The sequence below is a fragment of the Mesoplodon mirus genome (assembly GCF_964341445.2).
Source record: "Mesoplodon mirus genome assembly, chromosome: 3".
Taxonomy (NCBI): domain Eukaryota; kingdom Metazoa; phylum Chordata; class Mammalia; order Artiodactyla; family Ziphiidae; genus Mesoplodon; species Mesoplodon mirus.
Genome location: NC_138978.1, coordinates 11,600,202 through 11,617,897, shown reverse-complemented (window position 1 = coordinate 11,617,897; position 17,696 = coordinate 11,600,202). Strand labels below are relative to the sequence as shown.

The 17,696-nt window shown below is 51.1% G+C and overlaps 2 protein-coding genes across 4 annotated transcripts in view; one reads left to right on the top strand and one right to left on the bottom strand.

Moving 5' to 3' along the window:
- Window positions 1-288: 288 nt before the first annotated feature.
- KAZN (kazrin, periplakin interacting protein) overlaps window positions 289-17,696 on the bottom strand; it is a gene marked incomplete at its 3' end in the record, with an annotated part of 481,963 nt that continues 464,555 nt past the window's right edge. For all 3 annotated transcript variants that reach the window (XM_082614803.1, XM_082614802.1, XM_082614804.1), the window contains exons 11-15: window positions 12,863-13,094; window positions 11,460-11,561; window positions 10,797-10,963; window positions 2,045-2,159; window positions 289-453 (exon numbers count right to left, since the gene is read on the bottom strand). In XM_082614803.1, coding sequence (XP_082470929.1) covers window positions 289-453; window positions 2,045-2,159; window positions 10,797-10,963; window positions 11,460-11,561; window positions 12,863-13,094 — 781 coding nt within the window. The remainder of the gene's footprint in view (window positions 454-2,044; window positions 2,160-10,796; window positions 10,964-11,459; window positions 11,562-12,862; window positions 13,095-17,696) is intronic.
- Window positions 8,953-9,590, top strand: LOC309801347 (ATP synthase subunit g, mitochondrial-like). Its single transcript, XM_082616107.1, has one exon. The coding sequence runs from the start codon at window positions 8,977-8,979 to the stop codon at window positions 9,286-9,288; it is 312 nt and encodes a 103-aa protein (XP_082472233.1). The 5' UTR covers window positions 8,953-8,976; the 3' UTR covers window positions 9,289-9,590.

The following is a 17,696-nucleotide window of genomic DNA, read 5'->3' as shown; positions in this document are numbered from 1 at the left end:
GAGTCACTCCAAGGTGGAGCCTTGATGACAGAGGTGCTGGGCACCCTGACGGGTCCTCTGGGCCAGTCTCCCTCCCGTGAGCACGGAAGTCCACAGCCCGCTCAAGTCAGGCAGGCTGGTGCCCCCTCGTTCCTTGGGCTTCCCATCCGAAGTCACAGCAGTCTGCTGGGATTTCCCGGGACTAGAGGAGCATCCTCAGGCCGAGGTCACTATGTACAACAGCGACAGTCCCTGGCTGTCCTTCATCCCTGCGTCTCTCTGTGTTGGGTCTGGTGGAGCATCGGCTCCTTATACGTTGGTGACCTCCAGGCCATTGTAGCCTTCCAGACGGCACTGCTCGGGCCTGCCCTGGGAGTCGTCGTCTCCGCAATCTTCGTTTTGAAGAGAGCCATAATCATCGTGGAAATCGGGGTCTTTGCTGCTGAAGCCCCTTCCTATCTTTCCCAGGGGCAGCTGAGAAGAGAGGAATGAGAACAAAGGACAGGAAGAAGAGAAAAAAAGAATTGAATGTGCTTGGATCTGGGAAATGGGCGGTCTCCAATTTCAGTTGCTGTGTGACCTTACCTAACCTCTCTGTGCCCCTCCTGTTATGACTAATACTTCACTCCTCAGGGAGACTGAGAGGACTTTTGTGAGTTACCCTTAGGAGAGAGCTTTGTGTTCCCAGCTAGAAGGAACCAGTTTGTTACTGAGGGTGAGGGCAAATGTAGTCTTTCTGCTTATCTACCGAAGTCTCTCACTTTCCTGCTCAGCAGGAGGAGTGGGGGTGAGAATGAGTGTGAGCGTGAGGTCTGACTGCATTCCCAGGTCCAGAAGAAATATTCCAGCATTGCCTGGTGTGGCAGAAAGAGTGTGGGTTTTGGAGACTCACAAACTGGGGTTTGGATCCCTGCTCTGCCATTTCCCAGCTGTGTGACCTTGGACAAGTCACCTGTCCCCTCTGAGCCTCAGTTTTCTTAGCTACAAAATGGGACTAATAATTCCTTTCTCCCAGAGTTGTTGCAAAGAGTAGAAATCCATCTGGGAAGCACACAGCAAGGTGCTGGCAGACGGTAGCTATAATTCTCAGACACGGTGGCCCCTCAGTAAATAGTTCTCTCTTAGGGTAGCCATGACAGTGCTTTGTAATTATTTATTTATTTGACCGCCTTTCTTTCTGGACCAGTGTTTCTCAACCTTTTTTTCAATACTGCCCCCCTTAAAAAGAAGACTTTTGAGACATTCTTTCCCTAATCACACTCCCACTATGACATTTTCATGCCACAGGTATACCGTGCATCTGTTTATGTGCCACGCGTATAGCTGTGCTTTATGCATAAAACGAGTAAGGTTTTTTGTGCCCTCCCTGACCCGAACCAGTTTTCACCCCTTTGGGGCTCACAGCACTCCCAGTGGGAATGCACAGCCTAGACTGAAAGCATCTTAATGGTGAGGGTGGTCGTTTCTTCATGTTTATCTCCCACACTCAGGACGTGCCTGGGACGCACTTAGTACCCGAAACTGTCTGCTGAATAAATGGGAGAATTTTGGATTATCTGCTTCTGTCGTCCGTGTCTATACACCTCCGTTTAGGAATCTGTGTCGCCCTGAGTCCACATGATCAGACCCAACTACACATGTTCTTATGCACCAGAGGCTCATCCACTGCTCTTGGTCAGGCCATTGGAGTTCAAAATCTAAGTCAGTGGCCCTTAGAGTTTAGGGTGTGTTGGAACCCTCTGGGCAGCCTTGCGGCATGCTGGGTTCCCCTTGCCCCAGAGGCCCTTGAGTCAGGAGGCCCAGGTGGGTCCCAGAATCTGCATGTTAAGCATCCACCCAGGTGAGTCTGATGCAGACAGGTAAGACCTACACTTCGAGATACAGTGACAAAGACTCCACAAGGCCGAGTGTGTCTTAACCATCATGCAGGTCCCTTGAGGGTGGCTTCCAGGGCCTCTCTCCCAGCTGCACCTGTGACCTGGCCCATCGGCCCCCCTCCAGATGACACAAAGACCTTTCTTTCCCAGGCTGGGGGACCCCCGGGGAAACACATGGAGCGACCTACCCGGCCAGCCTTGTACTTGATTCCACTGCTGTTCTCCTCCTTCCCCGCCCGGGTGATGCTGGAGGCCCTCCCCGGGGGCGTTCCGAATCGCTCAGCCTCCCGGATGCCTGTGGAGCTGAGGAGAGACCCAGTGCAAGTCAGCAGGGCTGCGGCAGCCAGGGGTGTGTGTCAGCTACTACCACCCAGAGACACAGACACTCGCTCACACCAGGAACTGTGACCGCAACTGCGGTGTACTGAGTATCTCCTACGCGCCACCACCGTGCTAAGCGCTTTACAAACACAATCCTCACGGCACACACCTAGAGGCCAGGCTGCCGTCTCTCGCTGCCGATGAGGAAAAGGGGCACAGAGAGGTCAAGCGACCTGCCCAAGATCACACAGCTGGAAGCGGCACAGCCAAGATCTGAACCCCGGTCTCAGAGACCCCAAAGTCTCTCTTAAGCCCCCAGTGCCCGCAAACCCTATCAGGAGAGGGGAGACTTGATGGGAGAAGTCCCACAAGTCAGCTCATTAGGTGTGACTGGAGAAACAGCAAGAAAGTTTCCCCCACTCTGCATTTGGAATCTGGGTCCCCCACTGACTTGTTACCCCCATAGCTCCCTTCCTTGTACAAAAGCATCAAAGGCTTCTGTTAGAACTGGACTTGGCAAACTACAGCCTGTGGGCCGAATGCAGCTAGCTGACTGATTTTTTTTATACCTCTTTATTAGGAGTATAATTGCTTAACAATGGTGTGTTAGTTTCTGCTTTACAACAAAGTGAATCAGTTATACATATACATATGTTCCCATATCCCCTCCCTCTTGCGTCTCCCTCCCACCCTCCCCATCCCACTAGCTGACTGATTTTGTAAATAAAGTTTTATTGGAACCCAGTCCATTGGTTTGCATGTTGTCTATGGCTGCTTCCTTACTACCACGACAGAGCTGTCTACTTGGACACAGACCACATGGCTCTCGAGTGCTCACATCTTCACTATCTGGCCTTTTATGGACGAAGTTGGCCAGCCCCCGCGTTAGAACCTTAATGCTGGTGCGTATGGAGTATGGAGTTGGGGCAAGAAACTGGCTCAGATACAGGAGTTCCGAACTTCGTCCTCCCACCTGCCTTCCTTCTCTTTTAGATTTCGGGCAAACCAGTGTGTCTCTAGGGCTCCCGTCTTTCTCTGCCTGCAGGGTTGGCCCCAGCACGGGCAGACACTTCTGTACCTTCCCTGTCAACCTCACCAATCCCAAGACGCTGGTGTCCAGCATCTTTCTTGGAGCTTTAGTGGCATTGAAATCCTGGCTCGACTCTCCACTGGCTGCGTGACCTCGAGCACGTCACTTCGTTTCTTGAAAGCTGGGTTTCTCTATCTGCCAGATGGGGATCGCATTAGAGCCAACTTCACGAAGTGATCACGAGGGTTAGTTAACAAGTGCTTTGGAGCTTAGCTGGGATCCAGTAAATGGCTATAATGATAATAAGTCATATTAACAGTAAAAACTTATTACAGCGGAATTGGCTCTGGCTGACGGGCGGGCAGGAGGTGGCTTTACAGGAGCCGTGAGCCTCGGCTCAGGCCACCACGGAGGTGGACTCGTGAAAAGAAATGAAACTTCTAATATCTTTTAAGCTGCCTTAGAGAAGCTCTGCTTCTTTTGGGGCAAGTTCTGCGGAGAAAGTTCAAGGGAGGGGAGGGTGCTGGGCAGAGGACCGCACTGGCTGCTGGGCGGCAGGTGAAGGTGAGTTCTCAGGTCCCTGGGTGCCAGGGCATCCTCGTCACAGGGAGGCTCTTTCTCTGTGGCGGGTCAGGAACTGAGGTCTTCATTGATGACCTCCCTCTCTCCTCCATCTGGGGATGGAATGCCCTGGGTCTAGTGGGGAAGCTGTTCTAAGTGCAGAAGCCATGAAAATCTAAACTCCTGCAGCCAGCTGTGTCTGCTCTCTTGTGGGAAGTGCGTTAAACCCCCCTGACTCATGGAACATCAGCTGTCTGATGAGCTTGGGAGAACTCCAGAGCCCCTTCTTTTATTTTTCACTGAAAAAGAGATGGAAGTCCAGAGGGGATGTGTGTCTCATCCAGGGATACACAAGACACACAGTGGCAGGGATGGAACTTGAACTTGGGCCTCTAGGAGCAAGATCTAGACCATGTTTTTCCCACCTTGGGGGTCAGCGTAGGACCCAGAGGAGGAGACAGAATGTGGAGTGGGGTTAATATCAACATTTCTCTTATAAGTTCATTGGAGGATTAAATGAGAGGACACATACAAAATGCTGAGAAGGGGCTGGCATAGCATGAGTAATTGCTGTGATCAACACAGGGGTTGAGGGGTACAGACCTGGCTTGAGTCCCTGCTCAACCATCCCCTAGCTGTGCCCTCATGTGAGCTGATTCCCTTGCTGGGCCTCAGTTTCCTCATCTGTACAATGGAGCCCAGTATGCAGTTCTGGTCTTAACAAACCATCCCCTGAGCAGAAAGTGGCTGCCTCTGTGGTGTAGACAGAGGAGCACAGGGCAGTTCCTATCACCACTGTGCCAAAACACCTTCCCTTCTAGCTTCTTCCACCGTGGCTAAAACCGTACCGTTCCTCCTGTGGATTAAAAGTCACGAAAACGCAAATAGGCCGAGCGCAAGGTTACGGTCTTTGGAGGCTTGACATGGCTAATTGAATATTTCTACTTCCTTTGTCAGACCTTGAGGGAGTGGAATGCTGGAAGGATAAGTTTTAATGAGGGAAGTTTCTGGAAGATAGGGCATCTCTGTTGACTCATTTCCTGAGTCAATGTAGAGGGTGTCCTGGGCACTAAAAAGGCATCGTGTGTAGGAAGGAAGGTGGCGGGGTGGGAACCAGCCTCTGCCAGCAGGGCTGGCCTGAGGGCTGAGTCTCACCCAATTAAATGAAGGTTTAGGAGGCCCGTGAGGTGCAAGATGCTTTGGTGGAGACGAGTGAAGTGGGGGAGGACAGCGTATTAATTGGCCGCCTACTGTGTTCCAGGCATGACGCCAGGTCCTTCCCCCCGACCCTCCCGAAGCCCTGGGAAGGAGGAGTGATTGTCCGCATTTCAAGATGAGGGAACTGAGGCTCCAGAAGGCAAGTTTCTTGCTAAAACCACAGATGATGGAAGAGGAGCCAGAATTCAGCCCCCAAAGGCCCTGCCGTGCCCCCTCCTTACATAGGACCACGACTCCATGGGCTACACCGCCCCAGGGCCGGGTCTCTGGGCTCACAGTTCAGTGACCGTTTGGGGGTGGGGTGAGGCAGAATATTATGAAACATCACCTTCTTGTGGGTGCCTAAAAATCTCAATGTGCCCCTTTCCCCACCTGGCTCAGGTGACCTGCCAGGGGGCCCAGGAATACTCCCCCTTGTCTGCTGCCTGGATCTCTCAGACCTGGGTAGCCTGCCAGCCACGGAGGTAGGGCTGTGACAAGGCCTCTTATTCTGTGTGCTCGAGGGCTGAGTCTGTTTGAGTTCGTAATGGGATTGCTCTTCCTGCTGAAAGGCTGATGAGGACACTGGAGCAAAGTGACAGAAAGGGGAGCCCCAGGGAACCAACTCAGGAGGAAACTGCTTCACTGAGACACTCCAGCGTTCCTGTGAGGTGAGGGGACATGAACTGTCAGTTATCGTAGGGCGTCTCTGGGTCAGGCTCCGCGTTCACTTTGTCTCACTGTTTATACTTCAGGATGGAGGCTCAGGAGCCCCCTGGGAGGGGCCCAGGGAGGTGAGACCCCTGCTCGACACAGTTCCCCTGTTATTCTGGCCACTCTTTCTGCCCTTTAGGGAAGCAGCAAAGCATGATGCTTTGAATCCCAGCTCCTCAGTTTATCAGCTTATGGCCCCAGGCAAGATATGCAGCCTTGCTGTACCTTAGTTTTCTCATCTGTGAAATGGGGCGCACACACCCGCCTCTAGAAGGTGGCAACAATGTGCTAGGTTCTGAGCCTGGCCCGTGGCAGAGCTTAGCAAATGGTTATGGTAGCTTGATAACCCCACCTTATAACTGTGCCTGGAGGGGGAAGGAGGAGGGAAGGAGGGAGATGCCGGCTGACTCTTGCATCCTTGGAAACAAAAAGGGGCACTTTGGGGCCATGGGTCACGAGGCCACAGGATGGGGAGGAGTATTTACAAGAGAGATGCAATGTTTGTCTGATGCTTCCGAGGCCTAAAGGGGACTCTTCTCAGGCCTAACATTCAGAGAGAATCTACAGGCTGAATCCGCCTTGTGCCTGACCCTCTGTTAGTGACAGGATACACCGTCCTTCAGGCAAGTGCTGGAGATGGTCACACATTTTCATTAAGGCTTTTTTTTTTTTTTTTGGCTCCTGTGATGCTTTGGAACGGCTTGGCTACTCCCTGCATCCTTTTGGTCCACTGATTTATTTCTCTGGATCTTTAACGCACGGTCCTATGACAGAGCTGGTGCTAGACCGGGATTTACCAGGAGAAGCAAGAAGTCAGTGTGTGTCAAAGTAGACATCACAAGATGATGTCAGAAAGTGCTCCCCCTCAGTCCCTTTGGTCATATGGTTGTCATGGCAATGAGAGGAGGCTGGAGGACATGATGTCATATTGGAACCTATAAACTCTTGGTAAATGTGCCTTTCCTAGAGTTGGGTTGGGTGCTGATGTTCCCTGACTTCCTGGTCACGGGCCATGAATACATGGGGACTATAATCTCCCAAGATGCTCTGAGCTGACCACCCCCCTGTGACTACAGGCATCATCACATCTACCGGGTGATGTGGGATCACAGATGTGATCAGGGGTCACGTCTCCTGGAGAGTGGAACCAGGTGCTCATCAGCCCCCACCTCCAAGCTTCCTAGTGTGGTGGAGGGTCACAGGAGTCCCTGCTGGTAGATTCCAGCACTGCCACGAACTCCCGTCTAGTCTTGAGCAGGTCACAGCACCTCTCTGAAGCCTGTCGCCTTATCCGTAAAAGGAGGCAACGATTCCTTCTCGCTCAGCTTCCTTCACGGGGAGGAGGAGAAAATGAAACAAGGGATGTGACAGTACTTTGTTGACGATGACACATGGTACCAGTGTGATGACCATCGCTCTGTTCCACCCGGCCTGGGATTCAGTCCCAGGGTTGGCCTCTCAAGTCTATTTTGATGGTTCGGGATGTTTCCTCAAACTGGAATCTCTCCACCCAATCCAAGCATTCTGAGAGGACTCACCCCAAAAGACCTGCCCTGCCCTTTCTCTTTCTGGAAAGCTGAAATGAGCAACAGAGAAGGAAAAGGAGCAAGAAGGCAGTAGACAGGATGAGATACCTAGACCACTGCAGAGATGGCCTGGGCAAAGCCCAGAGATCTTGGCTAATATAAACCCATCAGACCTTCCCAAGCATCTCACCACCTGCCTGGGGACCACTGTCTGCCTGGTGTTTGTTTGGCTTAGCTGGAGACTCTTGTACCAACAGCAGTGGGCTCTACAATTCCTTAGAAACTCAAGGAGTTCTGTCTTCCCCCAGCTAACTGAAAGTCTGACCCCCTGGCCCATGGCAGGGTCTCAGCAACGGGCCGCGAGGTTCTAAAATCCCACATCCCACGTGGAGACCTTGACTCATAAGCTATGACCAATATGTGGGAAAAAGCAGCATCAAGAAAAAAGGTCCTAACAGGGAGACAGGTTTGGGGTCTGGTACTGGCATTGCCTCTTGGTTCCCCGGCTGAGCAGCCTCAGATTCCTCAGAGGTAAAATGAGGAGCCTGGACTGAGTCCATTTCCTTCTTCCTTGTCCTGACATCAGGAGGACTGCTTTCATCTGGTGCCTGAAGGAGTCTCTGACCTCCCAGAAACCTAAGAACCCACCGTATTTGTGCTCCATTGAAACGTCCCTAGCGCTCACCCCCTAATCCTAGACAGTTCTCAACATACCTCCCACCTCATGGGGGGTCAAGGGTCGAATCAGTCACACAAATGTTTGTCACACGGCTAATGTTTAGCTAGAGCTGCCCCTCCAGGGCTCGGAAGATCTTAAGACTGTTACAGATCACGTGGCTCCAGAAGGGAGGTAAAGGAAGGTGGAAAATTCTGAGGAGAAAAGCCTTTTGCCTGCACCTGTTGATTCATGGCTCATGGAATAGGGTTCTTGTCAAAACCACCTCAGCAAGCATAAAATGCATGAAAATGTAGATTCCCGGGCTCTGCCAGCAAATTCTGGTCCTGTAGGTCTGAGCTGGGGATGAGGTATCTGCATATTACAAGAGCACCGATGATTCGGCTGCAGGGTCTTTGAGAACTGCTTGGGTATCAGCCTGCCAGCGGGGGAGGGCAGTCCAGGGCACCTGGACCCCGCGACAGATGCACAAGTTTCTCTCACGTGCATGACATGGGGTGTGGCTCAGCCGCTCCCTGAGGCCCCATGTGGTTTGGGGGTTAAGCACTCAGGCCTGACGCCGAGAGCCTCAGGTTCAAGTCCGGCATCTGTTAACAGAATGAGCTCACCTTCAGCTAGACGGACCAAGAGTTAAAACGCGTGATGACTCAAATTAGTAAACTAGGAATGAAAGAGGGGCTAACGCTACATAAATAAGAGGATTACAAGGAAGTGATTATAGGATCAATTGTATGCTAACAAAATAGCTAACTTAGATGAAATGGACAAATTCTTAGAAAGATATCAACTATACACACGACTATATATAAAATAGATAACCAACAAGGACCTACTGTATAGCACAGGGAACTGTACTCAATATTTTAGAATAATCTATAAGGGAAAAGAATCTGAAAAAGAATGAACATATATATAGATATAGATATAGATATACACACACACACATATATATATGTGTATATATACAGAGAGAAATGAATTGCTGTGGTGTACACCTGAGACTAACTCGATTTTGTAAATCAACTATACTTCAATTAAAAATTTTTTTTAAAAGGAAGAACCTAGTCGGCACAACAGGCTTTCCGTCCCAGAACCATGGCCCAGTTTGTCCGCAACCTCGCGGAGAAGGCCCCGGCGCTGGTCAGTGCTGCTGTGACTTACTCAAAGCCTCGATTGGCCACATTTTGGCACTATGCCAAGGTTGAGCTGGTTCCTCCAACCCCTGCTGAGATCCCTACAGCTATTCAGAGCTTGAAAAAAATTATCAATAGTGCTCAAACTGGTAGCTTCCAACAGCTGACAGTTAAGGAAGCTCTACTGAATGGTTTGGTGGCCACTGAGGTGTGGATGTGGTTTTATGTTGGCAAGATCATAGGCAAGTGTGGCATCATTGGCTATAATGTTTGAAGACCAGTCTTTGCTTTGTTATTTGGGTGTTCTAGGACCATGTGTGAGCAGACTGCTATTTGAATAAAATAAGACAATGAGTCAAAAAAAAAAAAAAAGTAAGAACCTAAAAAAAGATATAAACTACTGAAACTGACTCAAGAAGAAACAGAAAATCTAAATAGACCTACAATGAGTAAAGAGTTTGGATTAGTAATAATAATAATAATAATAATAATAAACTTCCCACAAAGAAAAGCCCAGGACCAGATGGCTTCACTGGTGAATTCTACCAAATGTTTAAAGAATAATGAACAGCAATCCTTCACAAACTCTTCCCAAAAACAGAAGATGAGGGAAAACTTCCCAACTCATTCTATGAGGCCAATTTTACTCTGATACCAAAACCAGACAAAAATATCACAAGAAAAGAAAACTACAGACCAATATCCCTTGTAAATATTGATGCAAAATTCCTCAACAAAATACTAGCAAACCTAATCCAGCAACATATAAAAAGATTATACACCATGACCAACTGGGATTTATCCTAGGAATGCAAGGTTGGTTCAACATCTGAAAATCAATCACATAATATATCACATTAATAGAATAAGGACAAATCTGGGCTCTGCCATTTACTAGCTGTTTGACCTTAGGCAAGTACCTTGGCTCTTCAAACAATTTTCTCCATCTATAAAGGAGGGATAGTGAAACTAATTTCTTAGCATTGTCATGTGGATAGAATTAGTGCCTATGGCATGTGCTCAATAAATGGTCATCTAACCTTAACCACAATCATTTTAAGGAGAGAGTCCATTGGGAATTCATCTGTTCAAGTGTTTATTCTCTGGCCACTTTCTTTTTTTTTTTTTTTTTTTTGCGGTACGCAGGCCTCTCACTGTTGTGGCCTCTCCCGTTGCGGAGAGCAGGCTCCGGACGCGCAGGCTCAGCGGCCATGGCTCACGGGCCTAGCCGCTCCACGTCATGTGGGATATTCCTGGACCGGGGCACGAACCCGTGTCCCCTGCATCGGCAGGCGGACTCTCAATCACTGCGCCACCAGGGAAGCCCTCTCTGGCCACTTTTCAGACGAGGAGCCTACGGTAGGTGGGCTGACATGGTCTGCTCACCTAGGTGGTAAAAACCACTAAGACGCCCATCCCTGTCTCCAAACCTTCGTCCCCATAGTCAGCCCTGCCTGGAACAGCCATCTCAACCTCTTAGGCCAGTGTGAATCCTCCCCAGCTCAAACCCCACCCTCACATGGCCTTCCTCATACACGCTGGTCACTCTCCCTTCTCTAAATGCCCGTTTTAACCACACACTTTATTCAAAACCTGACTTCTCCTCTACCTCTTTCTACTCTATGACGTTCAGGCTAAAGCACTGCACTTCTCTGAGCCTCAGTTTCTGGATCTGCCAAAGGAGACCGCTGTGTTGCAAAGGAACAGGTGGGACCCAGGAAGGATGGGCCAGGACCATCCGCTTCCAAAAGCTGCGAGCTGCAGCCAGCAGCCCACACTCACCTGGCCGGGTGGAAGATGGCACTCATCTCCTCCGCCAGGTGCCTCCGGAGAATGTGCTTCCCGCTGGGGATGCCCAGGGCCGTGGCCATGGCCTCAGCGTTGAACGTGGGTTCCAGCACCAGCACGGCGCCGTGGACACCACTGTTGGTCAGGTTGTCTGCGTACTCCTGAGGGCAAGACACGAGGCTGGTGAGCCACCCTGCTGGCCTGAGGGGGCCCTACCTCCACTGGGGTTATGCCCCCAACAGCAAGGGCTTGACCTCCGGGCACCAGTTCATTTAATACTGAGAGGGAACCCCACCCCACTCTTTTAGGGCCATGAGAGCAGCGACTGGACTATTTTGTCACTGACATACCCAGACCTAGGCAGGCAGCCCATAAATGCTTGTTGAGGGAGAAGATGGATGTGGATTCAATCCCATCCTGGCTTCAGAGAGTGAGAATGGCTCAGCATTCCCTCCCGCCCCATGAGATGGGGGTGCTGCTGGGGGATAGCAGGAGGGGGGAGTAGTTCCCACCTCTTGAGTGACAGGAGGCAGGTTATTCTTGCCGGCCTGGGCAACGATGCCTCAGCCCACGCGAAAACGGATATTGATTTGCACACACACAGACGTGCATGGGATTTGCCCAAGAGTCACCCCCAGCCCTGCCATCTCCCCTCACCTTCAGGTCAATATCTCGCACCCACTTGAGCACCCGCTGGTTGGTCCAGACCACGGGGTCTATGTTCTGCGTCTCGCAGCGAGCCCGGCGCTCCTGGAGGGCCTGTTGGGGTGGGGAGGGTGGGTCAGCCGGGGGGATGAGGGTCCACGGTGTTGTCAGGGACCTCAGCATGCTGATGTGAGGCTCCTGGCCAGGCCATCCACGGCTGCTCTGGCCACGTCGATCCTTTCATTCTGGAAAATGGGGAGAAGCCCACTTCCGGGGTGAAGGAGCCTGGAGGCAAAGCCGCCTGCATCCGGAGGCTGGGGCTGCCTGGGACCCACGGCGGCTGCCTGGTTGTGTATCCCAGCCCCCTGCTCACCTGACTTGGAGCAGGGGCTCGATGCGTGTTTGTGGAGGGACATCCCCAGATGAGGCCACCCATGTCCACACTTCACCCTCATGATGGGCCCACTCGTCACCTCCTGTACCAGGCTGGGGCTCCTGGGGGCGGGGCCTGTGTCCTCACCACTTCCTGTGCCCAGGGCTCTGCGTTGGGTGTCTGAGAAGGTCATGAAGACCCCTCTTCTGTCCCTCTCCTTCCACTCCTGGATTGCCTGTGCTCTGATGGTGCTCTAAGAAAAGTAAGCCCGCTGCACTCAGCCCCACAGACCCCAGCAGCCTGGGGCCCCTCCCTCGGGGGACTATTTGGGGACAGGCGCCGGTAGGCCTTGGAGGAGCTGAAGCAGATGCCCTGGGCTCTCTGGCTTGGCAGCACTCAGAACAAGGGGCACTCAGAGTCCGAACTCTATATGCCCTACAGTCCCCCAGCCACCTGTTTGCACTCGCGTTCACCCTCCCACCTCAAACCCAGCATGGGAACCACATGGGACTCTCAGATCTTCTGCTGACACTGGTCTGTCCTCTGGGCCTTAGTCTATGCTGTTCCCTCTCTGGCCTGCTTTCCCCCTCATATCTTCTATTGACTGATCCCTGAAATTCCTCCTTCAGGTCTCACTTTAGGTGTCACTACCTCTGGGAGGGCTTCTCTGATCCCTCTGGAAGCTTCTCCTTTGGGTTTTCAGAAAACCCTGGGCTTCTCTCATTGGGACAACCTTCCATGATGTTGTGACCACAAGCTTCTTTGTGGTTTCCCCTGATAAGCAGTGAGTTCTTGGAGGAGGAGTGTTTCCCGTTTCCCCTGAATTGAGCACAGGGTCTGGCCCATCCCCAATAAGCAGTTGTTTAAAGGAGGGAGGGAGAGAGGAAGGGATGGATGGGTGGATGGATGGATGGACAGGTAGAAGGAGGGATGGACAGATAGATGGGTGGGCGGATGAGCAGGTGGTTGGATGGACAGACAGTGGATGCGGAGAGGGAAGCAGGACTGTGGAAGGTGCCCCCCCCCACACTCCGCTTCTCACCTCCCTGCTGAAGTTCACTTGATACAGCAGCTCGATTCCCAGCAGGATGCTGATCTGGTGGAACTTCTTGGACACATTCAGGTGCTTCTCCAGGTCCCGCTTCATCAGGGAGTTCAGCATCCGCCCATCGACCAGGTGGTTTTGGAAGGCCTGGGAGTACTGGGACAGGCCGATGTCATTCAGCCAGGCCTTGGCCACCCAGTGATGGTCCAGGTCAGCGGCTTTGGACAGGCTGGTGAGGAGAGACACAGCCGGAGAGAGGGGGGTGGGTGGGGAAAGGTGGCAGAAACAGAGGGACAGGGAGGAATGGGGGCAGAGATGAGCAGAGATGAAGAATGAGAAGCAAAACAATGGCGGGGAGGGGACACAGACATAGAAATGAACAGGGATGAAGTGGAGAGACAGAGAGGAAGAAAGCCAGAGGGAAGAGGTGGGGAGAGGTGGATGGAGGGGAGACAGAGAGGAGACAGGGAGAGACACAGGGAGAAGGGGACAGAGACATAGGAGAGAGACACAGACACAGAGGAAACAGAGAGAAACAGAGAGAGAGGCAGACAGACACAGAGAGACAGAGACAGAGGGAGAGCCAGAAACAGAGCAAGCCCCAGAGAACAAAAAAGGGATCAGCAGACAGGCAGAGGGAACAAGAAGAGAAGAGACCACGTTCAGACACACTGAGAGTGGAAAGGGACAATGACAGAGCCGCAGGGACGAATGCAGCAGTAAGCAGCACCTCTGGGGACCCCGGCACCCCCCACCCCCCACCCAGAGTCACACAGCGACACGTCTTGGAATCAGAAATAAACCCCACGTTTTGCTTATTCCAAGTCCTCTCTCCTCGCCGCCGTATCTCAGATTTTCTGTATCCCACCGAGAACTTCACCCAGTGCCATGCGCATGCGCACGTAGTAGGCGCACAACGAATACGTCTCAAAAGGATAAAAGTGTGGTCCTCTCAGATGTCATTCCCCTGCTCGCCACAGGGTGGCAGCCTCGCACAATGAATGAGGACGGCGCCTCCCACCTGCGGAGGAACTTTGAGAAACGACCGGAGGTGATGCCGGGTAGGGAGCTGCATTGCTGAAGTGGGAGCCTCGGGGGACCACAAAGGGATCCGGATGCGAAAGAGAAATAATGGGCTTAGGAGTGACGCCGCCCTCCTCCCCAGGCCTGGGACCTGGGCCGGCAGAGGGAGCACCCCTCACCCACTCCCCAGCTGGGGTGGGATGGAGGCTGTGAGTAGAACACCCTACCGGCCAAGGTGGAGACCTGGGTGGGGTTTTCAACCTCACCTGACTCCGCTTCCTCCTTTCTACTCTCCACCGCTCACTCTACGCACCGTCCTCTGCCCCCAGACTTCGTCTTCTAACTGGTCTCCCTGCCTCTGGGGCCCCTCCAGGCCCTTCCCTAGGATGGAGATAGCGGATCACGCCCCTCCCCTCCTGCTGGTGTCCTCGATGACTCCTCGTTTCCTTCCTCCGCTCCAAGAATGTGTATTGAGCAGCTACTTAGCTCCGTGCCGGGTAGATGCGGCCTTACAAGGGGCACATCTCCCATCTTCACCCCTTCCCTTCCCCACCCCTACACTCTCCCGTCTGGGGCTGACCTCCATTTCCAGGGCTCTGGATCACATCTGTTAACAGGGACTTGCAAGTTCACATCTCTCCTCGCTCGCCTCTTCTGAGCCCCGGATCCTAACCAGCTGCCCTCTTGACATCTCCTCCTGGCACAGGCATCTCAAATTTAACAGGCTCCAAATGAAATGCCCGTCCTCTCTCCCATCTCCCCATCCTCACTAGCCCCGCCTCTCCCCTCCCCCACTCTGTCCATCTATCAATCACTCTGGTCAGTGTGTCCGTCCCCTTGTCTCCTTTTCTGGGGTCAAGCCATGGCCACCTCTGGCATAAATTTCTGCAGCTGCCTCCTGACTGCCCCCACCCCACCCCCTTGCCCCTTCTAATCCACTTTCCCCGTGGCTGCCAGATGGCCTTTTAAATACATCCATCAGATCATGTCACACTTCTACTTAAAACGCTCTCTTAGAGGAATCTTCAGTGCATATTACTAAGTGAAAGAAGCCAATCTGAAAAGGCTACATACTGTATGATTTCAACTATAGGACATTCTGGAAAAGGCAAAACTACGGAGACAGAAAAAAGACCAGTGGTTTCCAGGGTTTGGGGGAGAGGGAGGGATGAAAAGGTAGAGCACAGAGGATTTTTAGGGCAGTGAAACTATTCAGTATGGTACCGTCATGATGGATGCACTCCATTATACGTTTGTCCAAATCCATAGAATGTATAGCGCCAAGAGTGAACCTTACTGTAAACTATGGACTTTGGGTAACGATGATGTGTCATTGTAGGTTCAACTGAAACAAATATTCCATCTGGAGGGGGATGTCGATAATGGGAGGCAATGCACCTGTGAGGGCAGGCGGTTTATGGGAAATCTCTGTAGCTTCCCCTCAGTTTTGCTGTGAAACTAAAACTGCTCTAAAAAATAAAGTCTTTAAAAATGAGGGAGGAAACAGAGACTTTTTTAAACAAGCAAAATTGAAAGAATTCATCACAGAGGAATGAACTACAAGAAATGTAAAAGGAGTTTCTTCGAGAGGAAAGAAAATAATAACCACATGGAAATTTGGACTACACAAAAGAATAAAGAGAACTCCTAAAACTGAACAAAACAGACAAACAACCCGATTCAGAAATGGGCAAAGGACTTGAATAAACATTTCTCCAAAGAAGATATAAGAATGGCTAATAGGCCCATGAAAAGATGCTCAATATCACTAATCATGAGGGAAATGCAAATCAAAACTGTGATAAAATACCACTCCATACCCATTAGGATGGCTACTATCAAAAAAACCAGAGAACAAGTGTTGGCAAGGATGTGGAGAAATTGGAACCCTTATGCACTGCTGGTGAGGATGTACAATGGTATAGCTTCTGTGGAAAACAGTATGACCGTTCCTCAGAACATTAAAAATAGAATTATCATATAATGCGGCAATTCCACTTTTGAATATATATCCAAAAGTATTGAAATCAGGGTCTTGAAGAGATATTTGTACATCCAGGTTCATTGCAGCAATATTCACAAGAGCTAACATGTAGAAACAACCCAAGTGTCCATTGATGGATGAATAGATAAGCAAAATGGGCTACATACATAAAAGGGAATCTTTTTCAGCCTTAAAAAGGAAGGACATTTTCTCACATGCTACAACATGGATGAATCTTGAGGACATTATGCTAAGTGAAATAAGCCAGTCACAGACAAATACTCTGTGATTCCACTTATATGAGGTACTTAGGGTAGTCAGATTCCTAGAGAAAGTAGAATGGTGGTTGCAGGTATCCTAGGGGGAGGATTAGCGTTAATGGGTACAGTTTCAGTTTTACAAGATGAAAAGAGTTATTGGGAGGGGGCTTCCCTGGTGGCGCAGTGGTTGAGAGTCTGCCTGCCGATGCAGGGAACACGGGTTCGTGCCCCGGTCCGGGAAGGTCCCACATGCTGCGGAGCGGCTGGGCCCATGAACCATGGCCGCTGAGCCTGCGCGTCCGGAGCCTGTGCTCCGCAACGGGAGAGGCCACAACAGTGAGAGGCCCACGTACCGCAAAAAAAAAAAAAAAAAGAGTTACTGGGAGGGATGGTGGTGATGGCTGCACGACAATGTGAATATATTTAATGCCACTGAACTGGACACTCAAACATGGTTAAGATGGTAAATTTTGTGTATTTTAACAAAATAAAAAATATTTTTTAAAAAGATGATTGGAAATGGTAAATAATCTTGGTAAATATTTTCCTCATTTGCTAATCTCCTTAAAAGATAATGGCCAGTTTAAAAGAAAAATAATAACCATATATTATGGAGGATATATATATATGTATATATATAGACAATAGTACAAAGGAAGGAGGAAAAAGCATGTTACACTACACACAAAGTTGTATACTATTATTTGAAGATAGTGTTAAGCTTTCTGTGTATTGTAAGCTATAGAGCAATAATTAAAAATAACACAAAGAAGTATAGCTCATAAGCCAGGAGTGGGAACACTCAATAAAAAGCCAGTAAAAGAGGGAAAAAAGAACAGAGTAGATTTGAATAAAATAAAACAAGGAAACTCTCCTGTGGTGCCCCTTTGCAGGGATAAAATCTGAAATCGGAAGTCCTTGGGGTGACCTCACAGGTCCGGGCTCCCCCTCCCACCGGGCTTGGGCTGGAAGCACTTCCGGGATGCCCTGAGGCTTTTGCTCCTCGGGTGGTGGGGGTCCCCGCCTCGCCCGGCACCCATTTCCTTCCAGCCCTGCCCAGGTTCTCCCCTCCCCTCCCCTCCCCTCCCAGGTGTCAGCTCCCACCTTGCAGAGGCTGCCTCTGACGGTGCTGCCTGAACTTGCCCCCTGGCCTGCTGCTCTGCTTCTAACAATTCCCTTCACAGCACCGATCACACGTGGAACTTTACAAATGAATTCTCTGAGCCCAGGGACTGTGGTCTCTAGGCTCTGAGTCAGCCTAGTGCTGAATGCGTAGCAGACCTATCATCGCAAGGACTGAGGGCAGAAAGGTGGGCTCCCGGCTTCGCTGGCCTCCTCCCGCCCCTCGGCCACCCAGAACCACTGGGTCTGCCCCCAAGGGCCAGGGCCTCCCGGCCTCCTGGGCTGTTCTCCACCCTACCCTCTTCACCTGCTTAACTCCTGCAAGACTCTGTTGAGATATGGCTCTCCCCAAAGCCTTCCAGGACCCCTGTGCTAGGTCAAGACCCTCCTTGTGTCCAGAGCCTCTTCAGAGTCCTTGCATTTGTCACACTGGGGAATTGCT

Excerpts from the sequence above, each read along its gene's own strand:
- LOC309801347 (XM_082616107.1), top strand. The coding sequence starts at position 8,977 with ATGGCCCAGTTTGTCCGCAACCTCGCGGAGAAGGCCCCGGCGCTGGTC.